Source organism: Drosophila mauritiana, chromosome X (genome assembly GCF_004382145.1).
Source record: "Drosophila mauritiana strain mau12 chromosome X, ASM438214v1, whole genome shotgun sequence".
Classification (NCBI taxonomy): domain Eukaryota; kingdom Metazoa; phylum Arthropoda; class Insecta; order Diptera; family Drosophilidae; genus Drosophila; species Drosophila mauritiana.
In genome coordinates, this window is record NC_046672.1 from 20,951,151 (window position 1) to 20,974,642 (window position 23,492).

Consider the following 23,492-nt stretch of genomic DNA (forward strand, 5'->3'; position numbering starts at 1 on the left):
TGGACGCGTCTTATAAGGATATCTAGTTATTGTTATCGCTTCATTCACACTCTTCGATTGCACCAAAGGAATTCTTCACCATTCCTCACTTCTGAAGAGCTGCTGGCCGCACAACGCCGACTCATTCGACATGTGTAAAATAAATTCGTTGCCAGAGAATATTCCCAGCTAAAGAATCGACGCCATCTTAACCCTAAATCGCATCTAATCCGGTTCTCTCCCTTCCAGGTTGATTTTGGAATAATGCGAATCGGTGGAAGAATCGATCAATCTACGCTAAACTACAATGCCAAGCACCCTATTCGGATACCCGAGGATTCGTTACTAGCTGGACTACTCGTTCTACATTTTCATGTCTCCCATCTTCACACTGGAGTTGATGCAAAGCTTACTAATCTCCGTCAACAGTACTGGACTCGGGGAGCCGCAATCTCATCAGAAAATCTGTCTTCTAATGCAAACGCTGCTTTCTTTAACGCAAAGGCGCCAGTAACCAGATCATGGCTACCAGATCAGAGCTAGCTATTTCTCGAGAAAGCAGCGGCTAGGCCTTCAACATACAGGGTTGGATTACGCTTATACGATCGCCCTCAAGGAATCCCGAGGACGAACTCCACGCACCGGAAAGGCATGGTTTTATATTTCCGTGTGTCTTACCACAAAGGCACTCCATATCGAGGATGTTAGTGATCTAACTACAAAGACTTCCAAAGCAGCCCAACAACGATTCCTCGCCCGCCAAACGAAGCCTACTGACCTTTATTCGGACAACGGAACCACATTTCATGGAGGCAAGCAAACCCTGGAAGACGCCTGGCCATTCAGCAAGCCAAAGATAAGGAATTAGCAGGATTCTTCTTCTACTTTATACCCCCATCTGCTTCCCATTTTGGAGGGATGTGGGAAGGTGGTGTTCGCTCACTTAAGCTCCATATAACACGGATACTTGGATCCAAGGCTCTAACGTTTGAGGAGGACCTAACAATAAGCTCCGTACACTGCATTGCATTATTCCTGTCGCCTGGATATGCAAGTCAATCGATTGGAGATGTGGACTCAGCTGCAAGCCATGGTCCAAGGTTTCTGGAAACGGTGGCACATGGAATAGCTGACATCTCTTCAGGAACATACAAAATGGCGTTTGGAAACCGGCAATCTGAGGATCGACACACTGGAAGTACTCAAGGAGCCGGGTCGGAACGTTGAAGACTTCTCATATAAACGCCCTATTGCCAAAATTGCTGCGCTGTCTCTGTGCCGAATAACTGTTTAAGGGAACAAAACACCCTGTATGCGCGCGGACAAGGCACCCTTTATCTTTTGTTTACATTACATTGCTTTGACCCTAACTGTCCTAACTGTCACTTAACATCTTAAGCTAGCATAATCGTATGGCGTGTGCAGAGCCGAAGCTTTAGTTTAGTCACATTTTGCCTCTCAATAAATACGTACATAAATAATCATTTCAAGCGGCTGAAATTAACCAACAACATAAACTAAACAGTAACTGGCGGTTTTTATTTGTAAGCAATTAGTATACAGCTGTTTCGATACAAGTCTTACAAATTCAAAGCTATCTGCATTTTTAAATGTTTTTCTTTCTTTTGCATGTTGCCTGCAAATGTTGAATCTGACCTGCTCAGTTGACTGTCCAATCATTTTGTCGTTAACTCATCGACTTTTCCAAGTTAGAATGGTTCAGATTCCCAATCTTCTGTTGTCTGAAAAGATACGTAGTATGTATGATTGAATCTGTGTAGAATGAACATGATTGATCGTGAGACTTGTTTACCTCCTCTGAGGACGCTTCTTCCTGGCGCTCCAGCTTCTGCCGCTTAGGCAGCGGTTTCCCATCTGGATTTCGCTCTAGTATTGTAGTTAGAAGCCCGGTTAGGTCGTCCGCGGGAAGCCTTCGCTTCCTTGACTCCAGGACTCTGATGAAACCATAAACTTTAGGTCAGAACTCTCACCACTAATCACTTGAACTCACTCGCGCAGCAAAACGCAGTTGTGGCCGGTCAACATCTCATTTAGGCGCTGGTGCTCTTCGGACGAAGGACTTCTGCTACGCAGCTGCAAGTCCAAGATCGAGTCCAATCCTGTCAGCATTGCGATCACCCTAGCTTGCACGTTGTCATCAGTGACAGGTTCCGTCTGGGTAGACTTATTCGCTGTCTTGGATGGCGAAGTCTTAGTCTGGGTAGACTGATTGCGCATACCCTGATGAAAATGGTTTCTCCGGTACGGCTTCTAGATTTGCACTGAATTCTATAGGGACAGAGCAAAGCCAAATGTCAAAAGTAGGCAGGGCTACCGAATGCAGGGTTGCATTCAATAAATATACAAAGGTACATTATATTATATAATTATTATATTATATTAATTATATTTAAGTTATATTTATCCCACTCGTCTGTAGCTGAGTTAAAGAAAAATTTGAATGTTTTTTTTTTTGTAAATGCAATGAAAAAGTTATAATTAAATGCTAAGATGACTAGTTGCTAAATATAATCTAAAAAATCCATCCTTGCTGACGTCATCGACGACTACAATGTGCAGGCTGCCCTTGGACACTGGATCTGCAATACTTGCCATCAGCGAACATATCAAGCTGCGCTCTCGACATTCGGGCCAAGCTCTCGAATTTCGTCTCGTTTATCTCAACTCGCGACATCCTCACTCCCATCATCTTCGACGTGGAAGCATATCTGCGAGCTCCCTTGGGCAGACCCAACGTTCTGCCCACCAGTCGATGTCATCCTTGGATCGGATCAGCTCCGGTCGCTGTACACAGGAGAATTGTCTGCACTGATTTCTCAACCAGTGATTCCACCTGTCTCGATTAGTTTACCACCACAAGGGAACATTGAGTCCGGACTACCGGCACAAGTTGGCGCTTCAGAAATACAATCTGCAGCGCCAAAACCCCTCGCGGTGGTTCCACTAAAGAAACAAATTTTTGTTTCTCGGCTTTCCCCTGATCAAACATCGTCGGATGTATTGTCTTATATACAAGACAAAACAAAAGCCGATAATATAAAAGTGGAAAAATTTAATTTCTCTTACGCTAGGGACATATCATCTTTCAAGATAACTGTCCCAAACGAGCTCTTTTCGACCATATGTTCGGGTGATTTTTGGCCGGATAGTATGGTGGTAAAAGAGTTTGAAGCTAAGATCAAAAATAAGAAAAAGGTGCCCGTGGGAATTAAACTTCCCTCACGTGGCCAGACAACTGCACCATCCGCCTCTTCAAAAAACTAACAACAAATCTTACTATCTCCTATCAAAATGTTAGAGGCTTGCGTAGCAAATTAATCAAATTGTTTTGTGATAGTCTTTCATTTGCATCCCATATTATAGTGCTCACAGAGACTTGGTTAAAGCCGGAGATACTGAACTCCGAAGTCTTCCCAGGTATGTACACTATATATAGGTTTGACCGTCCCTCCAGACGGGGAGGAGGAGTCTTAATTGCGGTTAGATCTACCCTCGCGTCGGAGGAGCTACTTTTGGACGATTCCCGTAACTCGGAATTCGTATATGTAAAGCTGTCTTTTTCCGACAGATCAGTTTATATTACGTGCTCCTATATTCCGCCATCTTCTGAATTCTCGGAATATCAGAATCATCTGTCCGCTATCCAGTCCATCTTGAATAAACTTTCTGACAGGGACCAATTGGTAGTTCTAGGTGATTTTAAAATACCTGGCACAACGTGGTCCCCAGAAAAACAATCGAATATCCTTCTCCCTTTAGCACAACATGACTTTATTGACGGCTTGCTCGACTTATCCTTCGCAATTTAATTATATTCGAAACTCTCTTGGTCGACTGTTGGATCTATGTCTTGAATCAAGTCCTGAAAGTGTGTTTCTGTCCAGAGCACCTCTTACTCAACCTGAAGCTCCATATCATCCTTCTTTCGAGGTGACAATCGACATAGGTACCGTAGTAAAAGTAAAATCAGAGAAGTCAACAAGCGAATTCACTGTTTTCGAAAGGCAAATTTTCGGAGGTTAAACAATTTTATAGCTGGCTTTAATTGGTCCGATCTTTACTCCTGCAACATAATGGCGGATGCGATTAATATGTTTTATACCGCAATTAAATCATTTTTTGACTCTTGTGTTCCGATGTACTATCCGTCAATCTCTAAACCTCCTTGGTTTAATAAAAAGTTGACACACCTAAGAAATGTAAAGTCCAGACTTTATACAAAATTTAAAAATACCGGTTCTCAGTCCATCTTTTCTAAATATTTAAGCGCTCGGTTAAACTTTACCGTGCTTAATGCTCAGTGCTACAAAAATTATTTAAACCGTTGTAAGTTCCAGTTTGCACAGGATCCGAAACAGTTTTATAATTTCGTTAGCACTAAGCGAAAAACAAGTTCTTACCCTTCCTCGCTAATTTTTGAAAACACTACGGTTACATCGGATCAGGCAATAGCCGATCTATTCGTCAAGTTTTTTCAAACAACATATTCAACTTTACCTCATTCCGAACAGCCATACTCTTATGCGGTATCTAAGTCGAATCTAATATTTTGCCCCACTATAAACGAAAGCTCACTGCTTAACGATCTTCAGCGTGTTAAACCGGTCTATTCGCCAGGTCCCGATGGAATCCCTGGCTGTGTGCTCAGATTCTGTGCGGAAGCCTTGTGCAAGCCTCTACTGAAACCGATTACCTTATCTCTGGAATCTTCACAGTCCCTTATATATGGAAGGAGTCCTTTGTGATTCCTCTTCATAAAAAAGGTAGCAAACTGGATGCAAGCAATTACAGAGGAATCTCTAAATTGTCGGCTATCCCAAAACTTTTTGAAAATGTTATCACTCCCATTTGCAGCACCTTTGTAGAGCAATCATATCACCGTGTCAACACGGTTTTATGAAACGCAGATCTACAACCACGAACCTCTTGGAGCTAACTTCTTTCGTAATACATGGTTTCAAAAATAATCTTTAAACAGATGTCATGTACACTGACTTTAGTAAAGCATTTGACTCTGTTAATCATTACCTTCTAGTAAGGAAACTTGATCTATAAGCTTTCCCTGTTGATCTTCTAAATTGGATGTCAAGCTATCTGAATGGCAGGACACAACAAGTCCTCTTTAAAAATTCTCTATCTTGTATTCTCCGAGTCACATCCGGTGACCCACAAGGGAGCCATCTTGGTCCGCTTCTTTTTACCTTATTTATTAACGACCTCACTTTAGTAATAAAACATTCGCGTGTACTTATGTACGCAGACGATGTTAAATTATGCCTCCAGCACAAGGACATTTCGCGCCATTTGGACTTACAATCCGATCTAGAGAGCTTTCAAATATGGTGCCGTGATAACATATTAGACTTAAATGGCTCCAAGTGTAAAGTTATGACCTTTTGTCGTGCCAACCCAATACGCACTACTTACACTCTAAGTGGGTGCTCTCTGGACAGAATAACACGAGTTGATGATCTTGGTGTTCTTCTGGACCCAAAACTAAAATTTTCTGACCATATTTCGTCTATTGTCAATAAGGCCAGGGGTGTGCTTGGTTTTATAAAAAGGTGGTCTAAGGAATTTGATGACCCTTACTTGACTAAAACCTTATTTATTTCGTTAGTCCGTCCGATTCTCGAGTACGGATCACCTTTTTGGAGTCCACAATACGCAGTCCACTCGGACCGCATTGAATCGCCTAAATTGGGATGCAAACCATATATTACCTCCTTATTCCAGTAGACTACTTTTAATTAATTTACCATCCCTAGTTAACCTAGTGCTTGGAACAGTTTTTATTTGTAAGCTTATTCGTGGGGATGTTGAGAGTCCCGACTTGATTAGTCGGCTTAACTTCTCGGTTCCAAGTAGGTTCACTAGAAACTATATACCCTCTAACTATGAGTTGCATGACCCTTACAGAGTATTATGTTCTGACTATAATAGACTTTATCCTATTATCTGTAATCTTGGCATAGAGCCGCTCTTAAAACAATCAATTTTAAGTTTTTGTAATACATAATTAGATCCTACTAAAACTAATATTTATTAGAGCTATTTTACATTATATTCATTTCCTCGTTCCTATTCTATTTTTTATATCGCGTCTATATCTTCTCGCGAATCGAGCCGTACGATACACGGCAGCGCCCCTCGGTCGGTTGGGCGGGTGTTGTGTTCATGGGACCCGTGCAAAAAAAAAGTAAAATTAATTAAAACTAAATAGTGTTTGTTAAGGCACCCAGCCTCTTTTGGTGAACAAGGAGAAATCATGAATTGACATGGCAACTTTAATTAGATCGGAAGTCTCTCTAGGGAATCTTCGAATATGCTATCGTGAAGATTATGGTCTGGTTAGGTAGAGAAAGCGAATTTCCAATAACAAAACAGGACTTGCTACCCTTTAGTCTTGCCGCCGTCTTTAAAAACTTTTTGTTTTTAGTACCCGTTACTCGTAGAGTAATTCGTTGATTCGTTGAAAAGTATGTAACAGGCAGAAGCAAGCGTTTCCGACTATAGACTTTATATATAAAGAATATATATATTTTTGATTAGGATCAATAGTCGAGTCGATCTAGCCATGTCCGTTTGTCCGGCTGAAGTCAAGATCTCAGGAACTATAAAAGCTAGAAGGTTGATATTAAGCATACAGATTCTATAGACAAAGAGGCAGCGTAACTGAAACTCCCACATTTTAGAAAAACGTGTTAATATTTTTTCACATTTGTATACGTCTTGTAAATTTTTATCGATTTGCCAAAAACTTTTTGCCACGCCCACTCGAACGCCCTAAAAGCGCCCAAAACTCCCACGCCCACATTTTTGAACCATTTTTCGATATTTTTTTGTTTTATTTTATTAGTCTTGTACATTTCCATCGATTTGCAAAAAAACGTTTAAGCCGCCGAACCGATCACGCCCACACTTTGGAACAATTTTTACATTTTTTCTCATTTTATTCATTTATAATATATTTTATATATTGGAAGGCAATCCGACCCATCCCATCGTCGAAAAATCAAAAGCACCAGAGGATTCCACCCGCCAATATTCCTAACATAGTAGATAAGTGAGATCCCGAATCTCCAGTTTTTTGGGTACCCCGAGTGTCGAGAATTGGACATACCTCTGCTTCTCTTTCTTAGTCAACCATTACAACTTGCTGTATACCAGTTATATCAAAACATATAATGTCGGTTTGAAGGTAACCCACATCGAAAGACCATATCAAATAACAGCGATAGGAATTATATTTTATTACTTAAAGGGTATATGAACTTCGGCTTGCCGTTAGCATCCTTTCCTGATTTCATTGATTTTTCATTTCTTTTTTTGTCGCTATTACAGCAGCCCACCGTTGTTCTGCTTTCACGGATGCTGAGCAATCAATGTCAACTAGGGGACTTTGAAATCTCCTTACCCCCGGCCACGCCTCCTGTCGTATCACCTCCTTTGGCGGGCCTAAGACGCCACTCAACCACACTCCCAATATCCGGAAATCCCCCAGAATATTTGAAATATTTTTTTTTGGTCGCTATAGCATGTTGGCGTGTCGTAAGCTTGCTTACTTATCATAAGGAACAGTTACAGTTAAATTTAAGTGACTGCCATTGTACATACATACGTTACCCAGAAACTCCCCCTTTTCGCCTCAGCCACTTCCATACGATTTTGTCAATTTCGTTTTACGCGCTGCGACTTTTAAACATAAAGGAAGCATCCTTTGGCTCCTCCCCTTCCGCTCCCGTTCCCACCCCATCCTAATCCGCTCCTACCTCCTTCCCCCCAAAATTTCTCTCGTCTTCCGTCCGCCATATGCGCATTGATGCCAGCAGATATCCGTGCGATGTTGCCGTCAAAATGTGTGCACACACGCGGCCACGCCCCCATTTCCACCATTTTGTGATCCCCCCCCTTTTTAAAGGGGCTTCTAGTCATAGAATGCTTGCGTAGACAAAAGAAATGCTGGAAGATGCAACTTCGATTTCAATTGAGCCAAATGCAACTTGACAACGCCGACGACGTCGCTTTGTAAGTTGTTACCCCCTTCCCCCGCGAGCCCCTTTTTGCGACCCTTAACCCCCCGGAAGCCCCCTTGCTGCAACCTCCTTTAAGCCAGTTTCTTCACTCACAGTGTGTACATCACAGTAGTCATCGACAAGTCGCTTCGGGGAGTGCACTCATAAAATGTATCACCTATAAGGAAGAAATAAAATTATGCAGCCATTCAATAACTAAAAACGCTTTTAAAATTACTTCCACTTCATTAGACGCTTTGTTCACTAACATTTCGCAACTACAAATTTCAAATTTAAAATAAGCATCCCAGCATTTCCGCGCAATGCGTATGGAACAATTTAGGATACAATTTCCGGATATGTTGATCTGAATGTAGCCAATATTTTTTGAGCGTGTGCAAGCCCATAGGAGAAGTTAGAGCCGGGTGACTTGGCACTTAGCTGCTTACCTTTAAATGCCAAACAGGGCGACACAAAGGGGGCGTGGCACTTGGGACGGAGTGCGAATGGATGGCTGACAGAAGCCGCTGGCGATGGATTCGGATGGAGATGTGGATGCTGTGTGCCGGGTGCTGTTCGTGGATGAGGATAGCGATGAAGACATATGCTAATCTTCATCGAAGGAGAGCGCCGACAATGGATGGTAATGGCGGTACCCAAATGGGTGGAAAATTCCTTTGTCTTTAATGCATGAGCATTTTCCATCAACTAATGTGAATGGAGGGGTGACATCTTGAAAAATGCTTAGTCATTTAAATATTGCTACGCAGTTTCTATATGTTCAAACATGATGTAGAAAGCAGATTACGTAAGTGACCGTGAGTGGCAAGCAAAACACTATTTTTGGTAGTTTGCTTGAATCGATCCCAGAAATTAACAACAGCCAAAATTAGATTTCAATCCAGTTTCGGTGTTCGGTCTTGGGAGCTGCGATTTCCCTGTCCCGTCGCTGTTGTTGGCCTGCAAGTGTGTTTATTACCTTCATTTGGGCTCAAGCAGCAAAAACGGTTTGCATTTTTCACTGAGCAGTCGGCTGGAAAATGCAGGAAAATTCGGTGTGTGGGAGGCGAATTTACGGGACGGAAGAGAAAGCGGAGTACGAGCAAGTTTTCGGCGAAACTTTTGCCCTTCAGTGCGCTATGGCTGCTGCCTTTATCACCCACTTCCCCCGATTTTCACCTGTTGTTTTTGTGTTTCATCCACCTGAGCGCCCAAAGCTGTGCTTTAAAAAATTAACTTGAGACGCTGATGATGGCGGCGCTAAGGATGCGGATGAGCACGCGGATGTGGCCCTTCTCCAAGAGTTTTTATCCTTGGAACTGCGCACTTAATGAGCGTTTAATTGGCTTCATTGTTTACATTGTGGGCGTGTCCTCCGGGGGGGCTAGAGTTTGGCTGATTGAATTTCTTGAGGAAACTTTTTAATTACATCCCATTGTTGCTGCAACAAAGCAAACAATTAAGCAAGCAACAACAAAAACTGATGCAAAGTGTTTGAAGGGGAATCCAGAGCCCAGTGCGTTTATAAGCGCGTGTGCGATTTTCATTTGGCAAATTGCTCGCGAGGCTATAAAAAATGTAGAAGGGAATGTGAAATCTGTTACAAAGACAAGACTCTGTCCCCCTTTTTTGGCCTCCTCGGTTTATTTACAAATGCTGCAGCATTTTATGTGGCCATTAAAATATTTTATTGCTCATGGCGTAAATTTTAAGCAACAATAAAACGTATAAGAACCGGCCGACAAAAACACAGCCACAAAACGTGAGCTAGTCCCAATAGCATATCAAAACAAAAACAAGAGAGAATGATAAAGTCGAGTTCCCCGACTATCAGATACCCGTTACTCACCTAGTGGAAATACGAACGCGAAATTTCGTAACTTTTCTGATATATCGATAGATATTGGGAAACAAAATGGGAAACAAAATTGTTTCAAATTGTTCAAGAGTGTGGGCGTTGACAATATGTTTTTGGTATGCCGATGGAAATTGGCAAGACGAACAAGAAAACGAAGAAAAATCAAGACATTTTTTAAAAGTGTGGGCGTGGCAGTTTTGGCGCCTTGTGGGCGTGGCAACAAACTTATGCTGCGTCTATGTCTCTGGAAGCTGTATGCCCAATCTTTTATAGTTCCAGAGATCGAGGCGTTTATACGGACGGACAGACGGACATGGGCAGTTAGACTCGGCTATTGATACTTTATATAAATAAAAACTGTTCCTTCTGCCTGTTACATACTTTTCAACGAATCTAGTATACCCTTTTACTCTGCGAGTAACGGGTAAAAACAGCGAATCCGGCAAGAATAATAAGTTGGACAAAATTGGGTCTATATGGGGACTATCGAATACCCTGTCGTATTGGAAATGTTCCTGTACATGCGCCATGCGAAAGCAAAAGTGGCACTAAATCGATCATAAAGGTGTTTATGATCATTGTTTATGTAACAATGTGTTTCGCAGTTCCACGTATTTATCATGGTCATCCAGGGTGTTCGTTGTGTCGGGCTTGACATAATATAATATAGCTACTGTAAAACAGGGTACCTTTAAATACTGGTTGCCAGGACTTTTCTTACGCCCACATTCTTGCGAGACTTGTTTCCAGCGATTTTCCCGTTTGCGATTCGGTGAAAATTTAATTTGCATTTGCGCATAAAACGCTGCTATATCACCAGCTACCATGGGCGTGGGTAGAATGGGGGTCTGTGCGGAAGCCACGCCCGCTAGTTTGACTTACACCTTAAGGACCCCCTGTGTGTCTGTCTCCTTCGTTCCGCTTTTCCGTTTTTCCAACGTTTTTCCCAGTCATATTTATGGCAGCAGCTGTTCGGTAAAAGGTTGAAAAAAATATACGGGCCAAAATGAGAGGGGGGGTGCGGCCCCCGCCCATGTTACGCATACAAATGGCAGCCAATTGATTTACTTGTGCCGGCAGTCATTTGTTCTACCCATCCCCTTGCCAAAGGAAAAGCTTAAATTTTACTATTGGAAAATGGAAATCGTGAAAAACCGGGTCTGCGTTTTATGGCAGTCCATGTAAATTATGTTTATGATGCCCGGAATCGAGAATCATAGGGATCGGTTGGAAAACAGAATTAACTCCTTCCAATTTCGTTTCAATTAAATATTCAGTTATTATTAAATTTGTACTTAATTTCATTTGGCAAAACCCATTTTAAATGCATTTTAATTTGTTTTCGCTTTATTTGTTTAATAATTCTATTTAATTTGGCGGGAAACAGACGATGAAAAAATAGTGCACCACTTACCACTTCCTCATGTTTTTCGCTTTAATATTGAGCAATAAAAATTTCTATCGAAAAAGTGCCTGTGTGAAAATATGCAATATGCAAACGAAAGTCGCGCGCTCTTCTCACCTGTTTATGCCAACCAATAAAGGTCTACCTCTGTGTGTGTGTGTGTTTATGCAGCAATAACTGTAAATGACAAACAAATGCGCACGTTAAAATCGTTGATTAAAATCAGCATAAACACACACAGGACAAAGGCTGAAATGGCAATAGGCGCCCAAGGCGGGGAATGCGGCCAGACTTGTGGCCAACAAAGTCTAGCCAATCGACATGGGGACACCCTCGAAAAATGGCTCAAGATGGATGGGAATTGTAACTGCTAAATGTTAATAGAAATGTTTATTTTTTAGTTTTCATATGCTTTCATTTAGAGTATAACAAAGCTATAACTATTCTCACCTTCGAACGTGGCGCTAATACATTTTTCTATTTATTTATCATAATTTATGATTTATTTAAAAGTGCGAATCGTCTCTATAGAACAAATTCTAAAGAAAGTAATTGATTTTAAATAATATCCGCTCTATCTCTATATTTATATTGCAACCGGTTTCGAAACTCTCTGTTAGCCAGAATGCTTAATTTATAATAAGTAAATATACAAATAGTTTGCATTTATCACTTTGGTTCACAGTCCATATGTTTTGTGAATCAAGGGGTATGCTAAACAGCAGAGGATTGGGCGTGGGCAGTGGGAGGTGAAAGGTTGCTGCAGGGCATTCGGCCAAAAGGATCCATGCGGTGCGTCATTCATGCGGGCCCACGAGCCGGATTTTTGGAGGGAGGACCAAGCGACATTTCAGTTGGTACTGCTCAGGTAAATATGTTGCACTTTAAAGCAAACAAGCCCCCAAAGCAACGGCCACTCCCCCCGCCACAACCATTTCCAGCCGACGCCTCTGTGAGTCCCATCTCCATTGCCATCGCCCTCACAAACCGACAAGCCGACGTACCGACTAACCGACAAACCGACGTACCGACATCAGCATCAACAGCATCAGCCAAACAAAATGGCTGCTGTCCCCGGTACACACACATATGTCTGTGTGTATGTGTTCGAGTGTCCTGCACGGACTGCTAGTTGCAAAACCTGTAAATGTCATTGGCTGACACAGACGAAAATATTTTAATAACTACTCGTATTCGTTCTGCTCCGGCAAATGTTTTCATTAGCTGGAAAAACAGAAAAACGGAGAAATGTTTGAAAGAGCAGCGACGAGAATTAGAGACCAAAGGAAAACAAAAGCCAAATGAATGGAAAGTTCTGGCAAAGCCAGTCAATTAAGTCGGAGCGAGGTTCTCGAGTAGTTCGCAAATATTGGCACGACTTTAAGGCCAAGAAAAACCCATTGATCTCCGGGGTGCTGTAAAGCCAGACGACAGCTTTGGCAATTCAAAATGCTGGACTCGAAAGCTTAAAGGAACACTGTTGTTTAAAGTAAAAGTATTAATTCTATTTTCATCTGTAAACGGTAAAAGAGAGAAGTTAAAACTTCGCACTCATGCATATGTCAACTGCGGAAGAAGGGCCTGATTATTGACAGTTACGCAACAAATAAGAGCGTTCGCAGTGCGAAAAAGAGAGTTTGGAGAGACAGAGTCTGTAAAAAGGAAGTATGGAGAAATGTAATCTGCGGAAAGAGAGTTTGGAGAACAAAGTCAAAGAACAGATCATGGCAAAAGAGAGTGTGGAGAGCAAGTGTGGGAAGGCATGAATTAGAGCAGAACAAGAGTAGAACCGATAGTGTCGGCGTGCCGATTTTTGGAGAGAAACGGTACCAAGCTGGACTTTGGACCAGGCTTACGGCAACACTGTGGACTTTGGATCTGGAGACTGAAAATATCTAGGAATAACGGTTAAAGGAGTCCTATATAAGCAGGCTGAGCGTTGGAAGCGAGACAGTCGAGGAGAACGAGAATATGAGTAAACAACGCTAAGCAACGCAAGCAGCATGGAAGCTACAGCCATGAAAGTCAACAAGACGCAAGATCAGTACGTCGAGACGTTCGGGAAAGTGTAAAACGAGACAAATAAAGATCATGGAAACAAGATCTGCTAAGTGTTGTTACTGGTAACCGGGTGATCACCTTTAACATAAGAGAATTCATTCTAGTATGTAAACAGAGCTACTCCACTATTTTAGGGCATTACTATTTCATGATGTAAGGGCTATTTGGCTTTTCGTCATATGTAGGTGCTGTGGGTGCCCGTGCTTTGTGGGTGATGTTTCCTGTGGTTCGACGCTGTGGGTGGGTCGTGATTCGTCCAGTCGGCAAAAATAATCTCGGGGACTTTAGTTAAACTTAAGACCTTGTTAGACAACACTGGAATGGGACTGCAATCGGAAACCGCCGGGCTCAGTGATTATAACCTGGTTGGGAAACTAAGCCGTGCGTCGAAGATCCTCTTTAGGTCCTGAGTCGATGTCAAGCTGTGCTCCTACGGATCTACCAACACTTATACCACTTCATTTCAAGATGCGTCGAAGCATGGATGTTGCCTAACGAGGTTCCTCGATTGATCGTCGGAATGTCGGTGAGTGTTGCCACCTGCTTATGTGCCCCGGTCGTCTCAGGGGACTTAAAAAGCTCAATACTCCCACACACAAGAAATTATTTAATTTTCTTTTTTTATGGCTCATTTTGATCGATTTGCCAAACAAATATGTGAATGTGAAGTACGTAACAGGTAAAAGGAAGCGTTTTCAACCCTACAAATTATATACCATCTTGATCACTATAATTAGCACAGTCGATCTGGAGTGGCAAATCTGGAAAACAATCGCTTCCCTAATTGGGTATTTTCATCCATCTTGCACTCCCTTTATTTGAGGAGCGTCTATATTTCGTAGATGTGCATATATACGTAGGAAATATATAGTATTGTGGTCTAACCTGGGCAAGTAAGCTTAAAATTTTATTATTTAACCACGATTTTGGTACTACATTAGTAGATCAGCTGTTTTAAAAATATATTATTCAAGAACAGCAAACATTTTTATTTATAACTTTAAAATACAGGGCAGGGCCTTTACACAAGTATGGGAAATCGCTAACAAAATAAAAGCAAGGATTTTGGCTAATTTGATTTCACTTTGTTAGGAAATCATGAAATCGTCTTGCATATGCATATACTACACTAGAAAAATCGGATAACGTTGATATATTAATGCGGAGTGCGTTGAAGTCAGTAACCAAATGACTTGATTGGACTCCACTAAATTGCTTGACCAGTTATATTAACCCCTCTTGAATTTCTCTAAAACTTCGTAGTGGGGACGAGGAGGTAAACTGTTCGTGGTGGCGAACAACATTGTTATTATTTTTAAAAGCGATTTTCGCAACCGGCACGCAGCTGGGCTCGTTAAAAGCACAAACAACGGAAAGATGGCTGAAAGGGGTGGAAATACATGAGCATGGGTGGGTATGGGGGTTTTCGAGAACCACATTCCACGCTCACACACATCCGAACGTGGAAAGCAGTTAGCCCCGCGGTGTATACACATAAGTCATTTATTAAAAATCCACCGAAGCTGGAAAACAGGAACGGCAGGAAAAGCGACGGCACCGGCTGCCTTCCAACGTATGACAAACAATAGCCAAATGGGTTTTTCCTACAACAACAATTTTTCAATATGCTCCAACCAAAATGACCAAAAGAGCCGCCCGAACTGAAAACCGAGCCCAAAAATTCCCGGAAAAAGGGGAGCACATCGGTATTGGGGGATAGCACAATTCTTCGTCGTTGTTTGCCTACCCAGTAGATGGAGAAAGGATTGCAGGGTATTGTTATGAGATTTGGCAGGTTCACTTTCAAAAATAGTTCGATTTCAATTAAATTGAAAAAGCTTTCATAACACAAACCAATATATATAAAAAATATTTTTAACTATGTGCATTGAAGAATGGACACACATTAATAAATAGTGGATTAAGTGGATAATTAAGTGGATTAAGATTTTGCAACTTGCTTAAGTTAATTATTAGTCATTTAAAAAATAAAAAATAATTTTAAACATAGTGCCTAGCACAAAATTGTACTTTTTATTTTAATTGTACTAAATGTGATTAATATACACATCTTACAATTATTTCCTCTGGGATGTACTAAAGGGTATTCCTGATTCGGATAGCTCCTGCACTTGCCATTATGAAGCATTGTGGAGCTGCAGCAGCTTCTGCCAGATCCTGTTCCTCCTTCCGACGACTTTTCCGTTCATGCTTCTACCCTACCCCCACGCCCACACACAGCTACCCACAACCGCCCGCCCACAGAGAGTCAAAGCTAAGAACATTCATAGGTCGATTGTCGCTGCCATTAAGTGTGCATAAATGTGACAATAACAACAATAAAAAGGATAACAACGGGTATGGCTATTGGGTCACTGTCAGGTCGAATTTGGCACGCCCTCACCTTTTGGAAAAATACTTGAACATTTTGAAAACTAAACAAACGCTTAAAATCACGTTTTTACTATGCGATTCGCGTGATTTGTCACTTTTTATTGAGCCTTCATTTTTTACTAGATGGTTGAAAACAGGTCACAATATCACTACGAGCGTTATTAACTCTGATTAATATTAAGTGAAATATGGTTTATAAATGAGCAAACATCTGATGGGAATAAGAGACACAATTTCTAATGCCGTTAGACATTGCCGTGGACAAAATTGCATAATGTTAACCGTACTCTAAGAACAATAATTTGCTTGCTAAAAAAGTGTAGTGCTAAACAAGAGTAATAAATGCGTTTAAATAGCGAAAACATTTTTCCAGGCTCAAATGTTGCACGTTGGCTGCAATGGAGTGCTTGCATTTGTTATTTTGGTCCAGAATGCCATCTGCTGCCCAGAGAACCGTTTCAAACATTCAAACTTGGTCTGGATGGGATTGGGTGGCCGGCGAGGCAAACCTTTAAATAAAAATGGTCAGAAAATAAATTTTAATTTGTGACATTGGCCATGGGGCTGGCGAGAACGGGAAAATGGATTGAACGATTCAATGCGATGGCCTGGAGGATGGACTGGTCAGTTAACAAAAGGACATAAAAACGAAACGGAGGGAGCACAGCAACTGCCATCAAGGCTAACGATATTGTGACAGGTTATCGATATTGTCGCAAACTCGAATGGCTGACAATCGAGTGGTGCTCTGGAATTGGTCAATTACTTAACTGCCAGGGAAATCGGTTCGGTTCTTGATTGCAATTCTGTAGTGTACTCGCAGTCGATTTTTGTGCAGTTCTCGCTCCTCGAAATGCATACACCTTTTTATACCCTTGCAGGATGCATCGATTGCATCGATTTCACTCAAAAGTTTGCAACGCATTAAAGTGCAGATTTACATCGGTTAAAAGTACGTATATTCTTGATACTGGTACTGAAACAGCAGAATAGATATGTATACCCATGTCCATCCGTTTCTACGAGAGACTTGTTTAGTCCCTCAGTTCTAAGGAGCTTTGCTTGAAACATATTCAAAGATATACTTGCAGGTCGAACACTTTTGTACCTTCTTTCTTTTTTATCATAAATGATTAATATACACTACGATTTTAAACGAATTTAGTATACCAATATACATATCATATAAATAAAACCATACTATCATAGCGTTGTTATTTGAAATACATCAGTTGCTTCTTTCATTTTTAATTATTGCAAGGGTATATGAACATCGGCTTGCCAAAAGTAGCTTTCTTCCCTGATTTTTGGTTGCTTACTGTGCGGACTTTGTTATTTACAAATTAGGAACCACGTTTTAAATCCATAGTATTATCCATATTTTAACTAGCAGTTACATGTCTATTCGGCTTTCATTTTTAAGAAATGTTTTCATGATGACATACATGAACATGTCATGCATGTCATGTATGCAATGCTGCACCAACCACATTAGTTTTTGCACTCCAGAGTGCCTTTAAGTGCCTTTCTAGTTATGGGTTGAATCTAATCATATAAGTTGGGGCCTTTTTCCGTCTGACTTTTTACAGATCGTTTGGTATTCAACTCTTGACTAGGACGAATTTGTTAGCCTCGGGGCGGGAATCGGTTGAAAATTAAACATAATCATGTGCAACATAAATATGCAAGTGGAGTGCGGCTCGCCATTTGGCTCTCCACATCCCGGCGTGCTATTGATATTTGGCCAAAAGCAGGAGGATTCAGTGCGAACAGGAGTGGGAAGAGCAGTCGCAGAAGCCGGCGAAGCAGCAGCGACTGGCAAAGTTTGCATAGCAAACAATGAGCACTTCTGGCACACACACCCTAGGCACACCCTACACTCTACACCCTACATCTTACACCCTACAAGCTATGCGCTGCACCAACTACACCATCTACACACAGGCTGTTCGTTAGAGTGGCAAATCAAACAGTTCCCCACATCGCCCGATGAATATGTTTATGCCAGTTGGCATTGCAATAACTTCATAAATATGCAGTGCAGACTGCAGACTGCAGCAGTTGAAGCTGCTGAATTTAAATTCAAACAGCGGTAGCAAAGTCGGATTCAATGCGGCGAAGGCAGAACAATGCAATTATGATTCGGCTGTCAATTAAATGGGAAATTTACAGCGCTTAAAGTGCACTGGCCCAGGCACTCGTCGTACTGCGATAGCCGAATGGAATAAGCATAAAATAAAATCATATAAAATATCAATAAAGCACACAAATTTATTGCAGACACATATACGGCAAAAGCGAGCAGTTGAGCATCCTGCAGGAGCCTCCGACTGCAGACTCTCTTACCCTGCTGCCCAGTTGAGAATACCCTGCAGAACTGATATTTGCGTTTGGCTGCAGGTCGGCAAATTTGTTTTATTTTTTAAGTGCGCTGCAAAAAAATATTGGTAGTAAATTGAACTTATGACAATATACAAAAAGTTCTCATCAGTAAAATATTAAATGCACACGGAAGAATAGTAATATTTCTCAACATAAGACGGGTAATCCATGGTAGGATAATGCAAATTAGTTAGGGTATGAGATGAGGCGTTGTTTATTTGCGGTCGAGTGTGTGAGCGTTGTAAAATACTCGTAAATAAAATACCCTGCCTCCGCCCCTTTTCGCTTTCTTCCCATCAGTTTCCCGAAGCCTCTGATTTTCCCCTCTTCTGGCCAGCGGCAAAACGATGACGAGCTGACGATGTTGTTGTAAATACCATAAAGAAAATCGTTGCCGACGTGTGGTGTCTGTGTGTCCTGCATGTCCTGCGTCCGTGTGTGTGAGGGAAAGGGGGTGTTTCACTGTCTGGATCTGGAAGGAGCTGGCCAAAAAGGAGCAACAGCAGCCAGCTAGCAGGCAGGAAGCCCTGCGAAATGTTATTTATAGGAATTGTGTAATGAATGTGACCGAAAGTGCACTCGACGTAAACGAAATGTTGCATGCCACATCCTCTCGTATGTCCATGTCGCTTTTCCAGGAGTCCATCCTCGTGGTGCTTCCAGAGCTCTCCGCTGCATTAGGAGGCGCCAAATGATGCAAATGAAGGTGGACCAACGGCCTGGACATATTCGCATCCAAATGACCACTATCCATTATCCTTTTGCACGTGTATGTGGGCTTTCAGCGTGCTAACTATGACAGGACATTTTCGGTGGCTAAGATATCTGTATTAACCTGAGAACTCTGTTTGACTTGCACTCTGTTTATACGCCAGCATAGGACCTTAATTTTAATTTTCGTTGCTATTTATAAAAATAAGATGATTTTAGGTGAATGATCGATCGAATTGTATGTATGCGAAAGGATAAACTATATGAAGTGCTTATTTTTTCAGGCATCGCAAGCACTGCAAGCCACCTTTCGCGCGCTTTAAGCCTTTAAGGAATTAAGCTCATCTTCCTTCTCTGAACATCCCCCACTTAATTCGGAAATAAAATACTACCCCATCAATCAATCAATACGTGCTGATGTAAGCAAATAATCCAGTACAAAACTGAGACGTCACGCGTGATTACCGAACGTAGTCGCAGGACATTTCAAGGACCTGCCACAGGCAGTGTGTGCGCCCATTTCATAGAATCGGCCCGACTGATTGGTAGCTATTCCCGCTTATGGCTACGTGATCGCCCAGCTGGGAGGACACATACGGTAGAGGTATCGGCGCGACTCCTCGCAATTTGTTCCGGAGCATTTGCATCTGCATTTATCCACAGCCAAGGAGTTTGGGCTCCACGGCCACAAAACACTCGGCAGAGGCAGTCAACCCCTGGACCTGACCCCACTGATGCGCACTTGGCCTGGTTCTAGCCAAATGCGTCTGCCCAAACTAGGAACATTCCGCTGACTTAGATGGGAGAACAAGAAAACGGTAGCCTTTTGTCAAATGGGGTCTCTTTCAGAAAAGTCTATCGATTTTATTCAATATTTTAATAACCTGAGTATAAACATATACATATACATACATAAGTGTTCGTATATTAAGAAATTATTGAAAAATTTTTTCGATAAGACATACATTTTCAAAATTTAAAAGTCATACATGAAATCTTAGTTTGCCGGAATTAAGCTTGCGTCGGATTCCTTTAAAGGTGGAGCGTCGCTAAAATTTTAATTAGCGCCGAAAATAATATCTTTATTTAAAAATTATGTTGCAAAATATGAAAACTGATTTCATTCAATAGCTTTTCTAATTTATGACCGCCAGCACTGGACGCTCCGTTGCAACCCCCTTGTTCAGCTGCATTGGCAACTCTAGTGGGGTCCTTCAACGCCCCCTCGCCTTGCCCAACCCATGCCCGATGCCCGATGCCCCTCTATCTGCAGCACACACACATGGCACCTTCGCTTTGTCCCGAAAATTTCCATCGATTTGATTTATATGCAAAATATTTAGATTTTATTGCCGGTTTGCATATGGGCCAGCAGACGGACAGATGGACAGACGGAAAGTCAGGACCCAGGAGGTTGAAGTGAGATCGATAGTTATAGTTGGGAAACCCGCACACAACCACAGCCACACGCGGTCACATGCGAGAAAAGTCGGAAAAACAGCTTAGGTTGTAAAGATAATTTATGCAGCTTTTGGTAATATTGAAACCGAAATGTAAATGAAAACGAGGGAAAGTGTTGGGAAAGGCCGTTTTGCTAACCCAATACAACGACCCCTTTTCCACCTGTTATCCCCTTGTGTTTGGTATACCCGTTACACGTAGAGTAAAAGGGTAACCTAGATTCGCTGAAAAGTATGTAACAGGTAGAAGGAAGCGTTACCGACCATATAAAGTATATATATTATTGATCAGGATCTGGCCATTGTCCGCCCGTATGAGCTTCGAGAGCTCAGGAACTATAATATAGGAGGACCTATATAGGAAGTTGAGATTATACATACAGACTCTAGAGACATAGACGCAGCGCAAGTTTGTTGACCCATGCTGCCACGCCCACTCTAAAGCCTACAAACCGCCTAAAACACACTTTTTGAACAATTTCTAAATTTATTTTCATTTAATTTCCCAAAATCTATCGATAACACTTTCACCTTTCCACTAGTTGAGTAACGGGTATCTGATAGTCGGGGAACCTGACTCTAGCATTCTCTCTTGTTTTGTTTGTGCTTGTTTTGGGAAAAGTTCAGTTATGAGGAAAATGGAAAATGGGCAGGCGATTAAAGGCCATTGATTTTAGGAGGTGGTTCTTCAAGTGCAGCTAATGAGGGGCCTCCGCCTGCTTTTTGTATTGCCAACTTGCAACTTTCCACATTTTTCATTATGTCGCAGACAAGGCGAAAATGAAAAGGAGCTGCAAAACGGGGGCCCGCCTGGCCGGGGGGCGTGGGAGGCGTGTCAGAAATTATGTTGATTGTTTGCTCTAGCCAAGGAAATAATTAAGCAAGAGATGGCAGCAACGGAGACACGGGCAAGAAACTCGAGCATAATTCGCTGGCGCCAAGTCAAAAATATCTGAGCTCTGCTGCACAGCGGATAAAATATTTGTCTTCTTTTCCATATATTTATGTGAAAAAGGTACAAAAATGTGAGCAGTCGGATTTCTCATCTAAGCAGTCGTATACTTGATATCCTACAAGCATAGCTTACTTTCAGAATATTTTTAAAGCTTCTGCACAGCATTTCATCCAAGTGTACGAATTTTACCATCCGGCTGCAAAAACAAATTGCGAAATAGTCAACAGCTTTTTGCGACTCACTGTGTGTGCGTCGGTTTTTCGCCGCTGCTGCAAGTTAATCTAATTAGTGAGCCACTTGAAGCTGCAGTTTTGATTTACGTTTCGAGCTGACACTGGAAATTAGCCAGGAAAAGGCAATCGCCGCCCCCTGAAATCCCTCTCCGCATTTTGACATCAAAGAGTTTTACCAATTTCCGCACAAAATGTTTGCAATAGATCGCGCTGGCCATCGCCCCTTTGCCTTTGAAAGTCGGCATCATTTCGGTTAGATTTCGGTTCATTTTATCGCATTTCATTAGCGGCAACAGCGATTCCAATTTCCAATTTACTATTTCCATTTAGTTTGCTACTGGCATTTTACAATTTCGGACTTCCAACCAATTGTTTCCTCGCAATTCGGCTTCGAATGGGATTTTAGTTATTTATTACGCATACGCAGCATGTCCAAACACAGCGCGTTCCTTTGTCCTCGTGGGTCCTTTGTTCGGACGAACTGAGCAAATATTTAGAAATATTTGGACGTCGAAAAGCGGACCAGAGCTCCCTCGTCTCCCCAGGGCCATGAATAAATTTATTGGCCAGCCCAGAAGTCTTTACGCTTGGCCAAGAAAACATCATAGTTTTAGTTATCAAAAGTCGGGAGCACAATTAATAGGTACTTACCCGCTTACATATTTAAGATTTTGCATAAATTTCTGGTAACATTTTTGTGTAAAGTATTGGTAGTACATATAAATAGGCCTTGAGAAAGTACTCCATAGAATGTCATTTGGGATCTATTACAGGTTTACGTTCTATTCAGTTACAGCCAGAGCTCCGTTGGCTGAACATCGAAATCGAATTAGTTTTAATTTTTTACAAGTTTTTCCATAAAAAGGTTGTTAAGCAAGAAAGACGACAAATGAGAATAATGGATATACCAGACGACACATTTGGAAATGAACAGCAGGATGCGATAAGGCCAGCTGCACCCAGTGCCATGGGTAACATCCCGGACGTGGTGGAGTCGGGTTCTCGCCCACAAAAATACACGTTCCATGAGGTCTATCAGATGATTACAGCCCTCACCTGGCCCCAAATTCTGTTTGGTTTGCTCGTGCGCAACGAGTGGATCTACATATTTTTGAGCCTAGGCTTCCTGATCCTCGAAGCCATCGAGGCCCTTCAAAACATCAATCCGTTGCAGCATCTGGCCATACTCGGCATGACGATCCTGAGCAACATATTGATCTACAAATTCATCCGGCCGTATGTGCGAGTCCAGCTTTACGAGTGGCTGATCCGCGCCGATGTCAATGTGCACATCAAAGCAGCACATCGCTGCTTGGTCACGCTGCAGTTCATCATCTTTCAAACTGAAATCATTGATCTTCTTTTGATGTTGCTTGCCCAGGTGGTAGTGCGCAAAATCGTCTTGTACACCAACATCCTTTTGCTAATTAGGATCGGTAAGTTTTCCAGTGCGAGCAAGAAAAACCAAAGACTTAATACATTGAGAAATGCAATCCCTCCTATAGTCTTATGTGTGACGGTCGTTTGTCCAAGACTTTTCGGGTTGTTCGATAATAATGCGACGGGTAGAGCCCATTAACGGTTCAAGATAAAGAAATGTGTGCTGCCGATCGTTGACAATCTTGCGGAGATGGGCGTGGAGGTGAATCTATTGATCATTGAGCGGTGGAAGCAGGAAGCTTATGCCATGAGGGAGTTATATTACGATTTTGAGGACTGGCCAAACCGAGAGTAGTTTCATGATGATATCGAGATCTAGTAAAATATGGCTTCGTCGAGGATGATAGCCCATTATTATGGGCTATGGATAACTTATATGATAACTTTTGTTTTTAACTTGTTAATTGTTTCCATATACTCTATAAAACTACAGTTCCAAATTCGCACAATCTATCAAAAACATCACAAATGCACCTTACACTTTAAATTTGTCATTGCTTAAATTCATTTAAATTAATTGATGTACACTGGAAAACTGTCCCCTGTTTCATTTAATTTAAAGGTTAAAGGAAATCACT

The 23,492-nt window shown here is 41.8% G+C and overlaps 2 protein-coding genes across 2 annotated transcripts; one reads left to right on the plus strand and one right to left on the minus strand.

Annotated features, from left to right (window-relative positions):
* Window positions 1-1,509: 1,509 nt before the first annotated feature.
* On the minus strand, window positions 1,510-18,869 carry LOC117147228. The gene is made up of 4 exons (XM_033314040.1): window positions 18,723-18,869; window positions 1,991-2,250; window positions 1,793-1,934; window positions 1,510-1,721 (listed from the first exon to the last, which is right to left on the minus strand). The coding sequence occupies exons 1-4, from the start codon at window positions 18,867-18,869 to the stop codon at window positions 1,689-1,691; spliced, it is 582 nt and encodes a 193-aa protein (XP_033169931.1). The 3' UTR covers window positions 1,510-1,688.
* A 3,384-nt stretch (window positions 18,870-22,253) lies between these two features.
* LOC117147935 lies at window positions 22,254-23,492 on the plus strand. The gene is given in 2 exon segments (XM_033315080.1): window positions 22,254-22,910; window positions 22,980-23,492. Coding segments are annotated over 2 exon segments (777 nt in total). The 5' UTR covers window positions 22,254-22,363; the 3' UTR covers window positions 23,210-23,492.

Excerpts from the sequence above, each read along its gene's own strand:
- LOC117147228 (XM_033314040.1), bottom strand. The coding sequence starts at position 18,869 with ATGGATAGTGGTCATTTGGATGCGAATATGTCCAGGCCGTTGGTCCAC. Across the intron at positions 2,251-18,722 it reads ACATGGACATACGAGAGGAT|AAGCCGTACCGGAGAAACCA; the intron begins GTGGCATGCAAC and ends GTGCAAATCTAG. Across the intron at positions 1,935-1,990 it reads AACTGCGTTTTGCTGCGCGA|AGTCCTGGAGTCAAGGAAGC; the intron begins GTGAGTTCAAGT and ends TGGTTTCATCAG.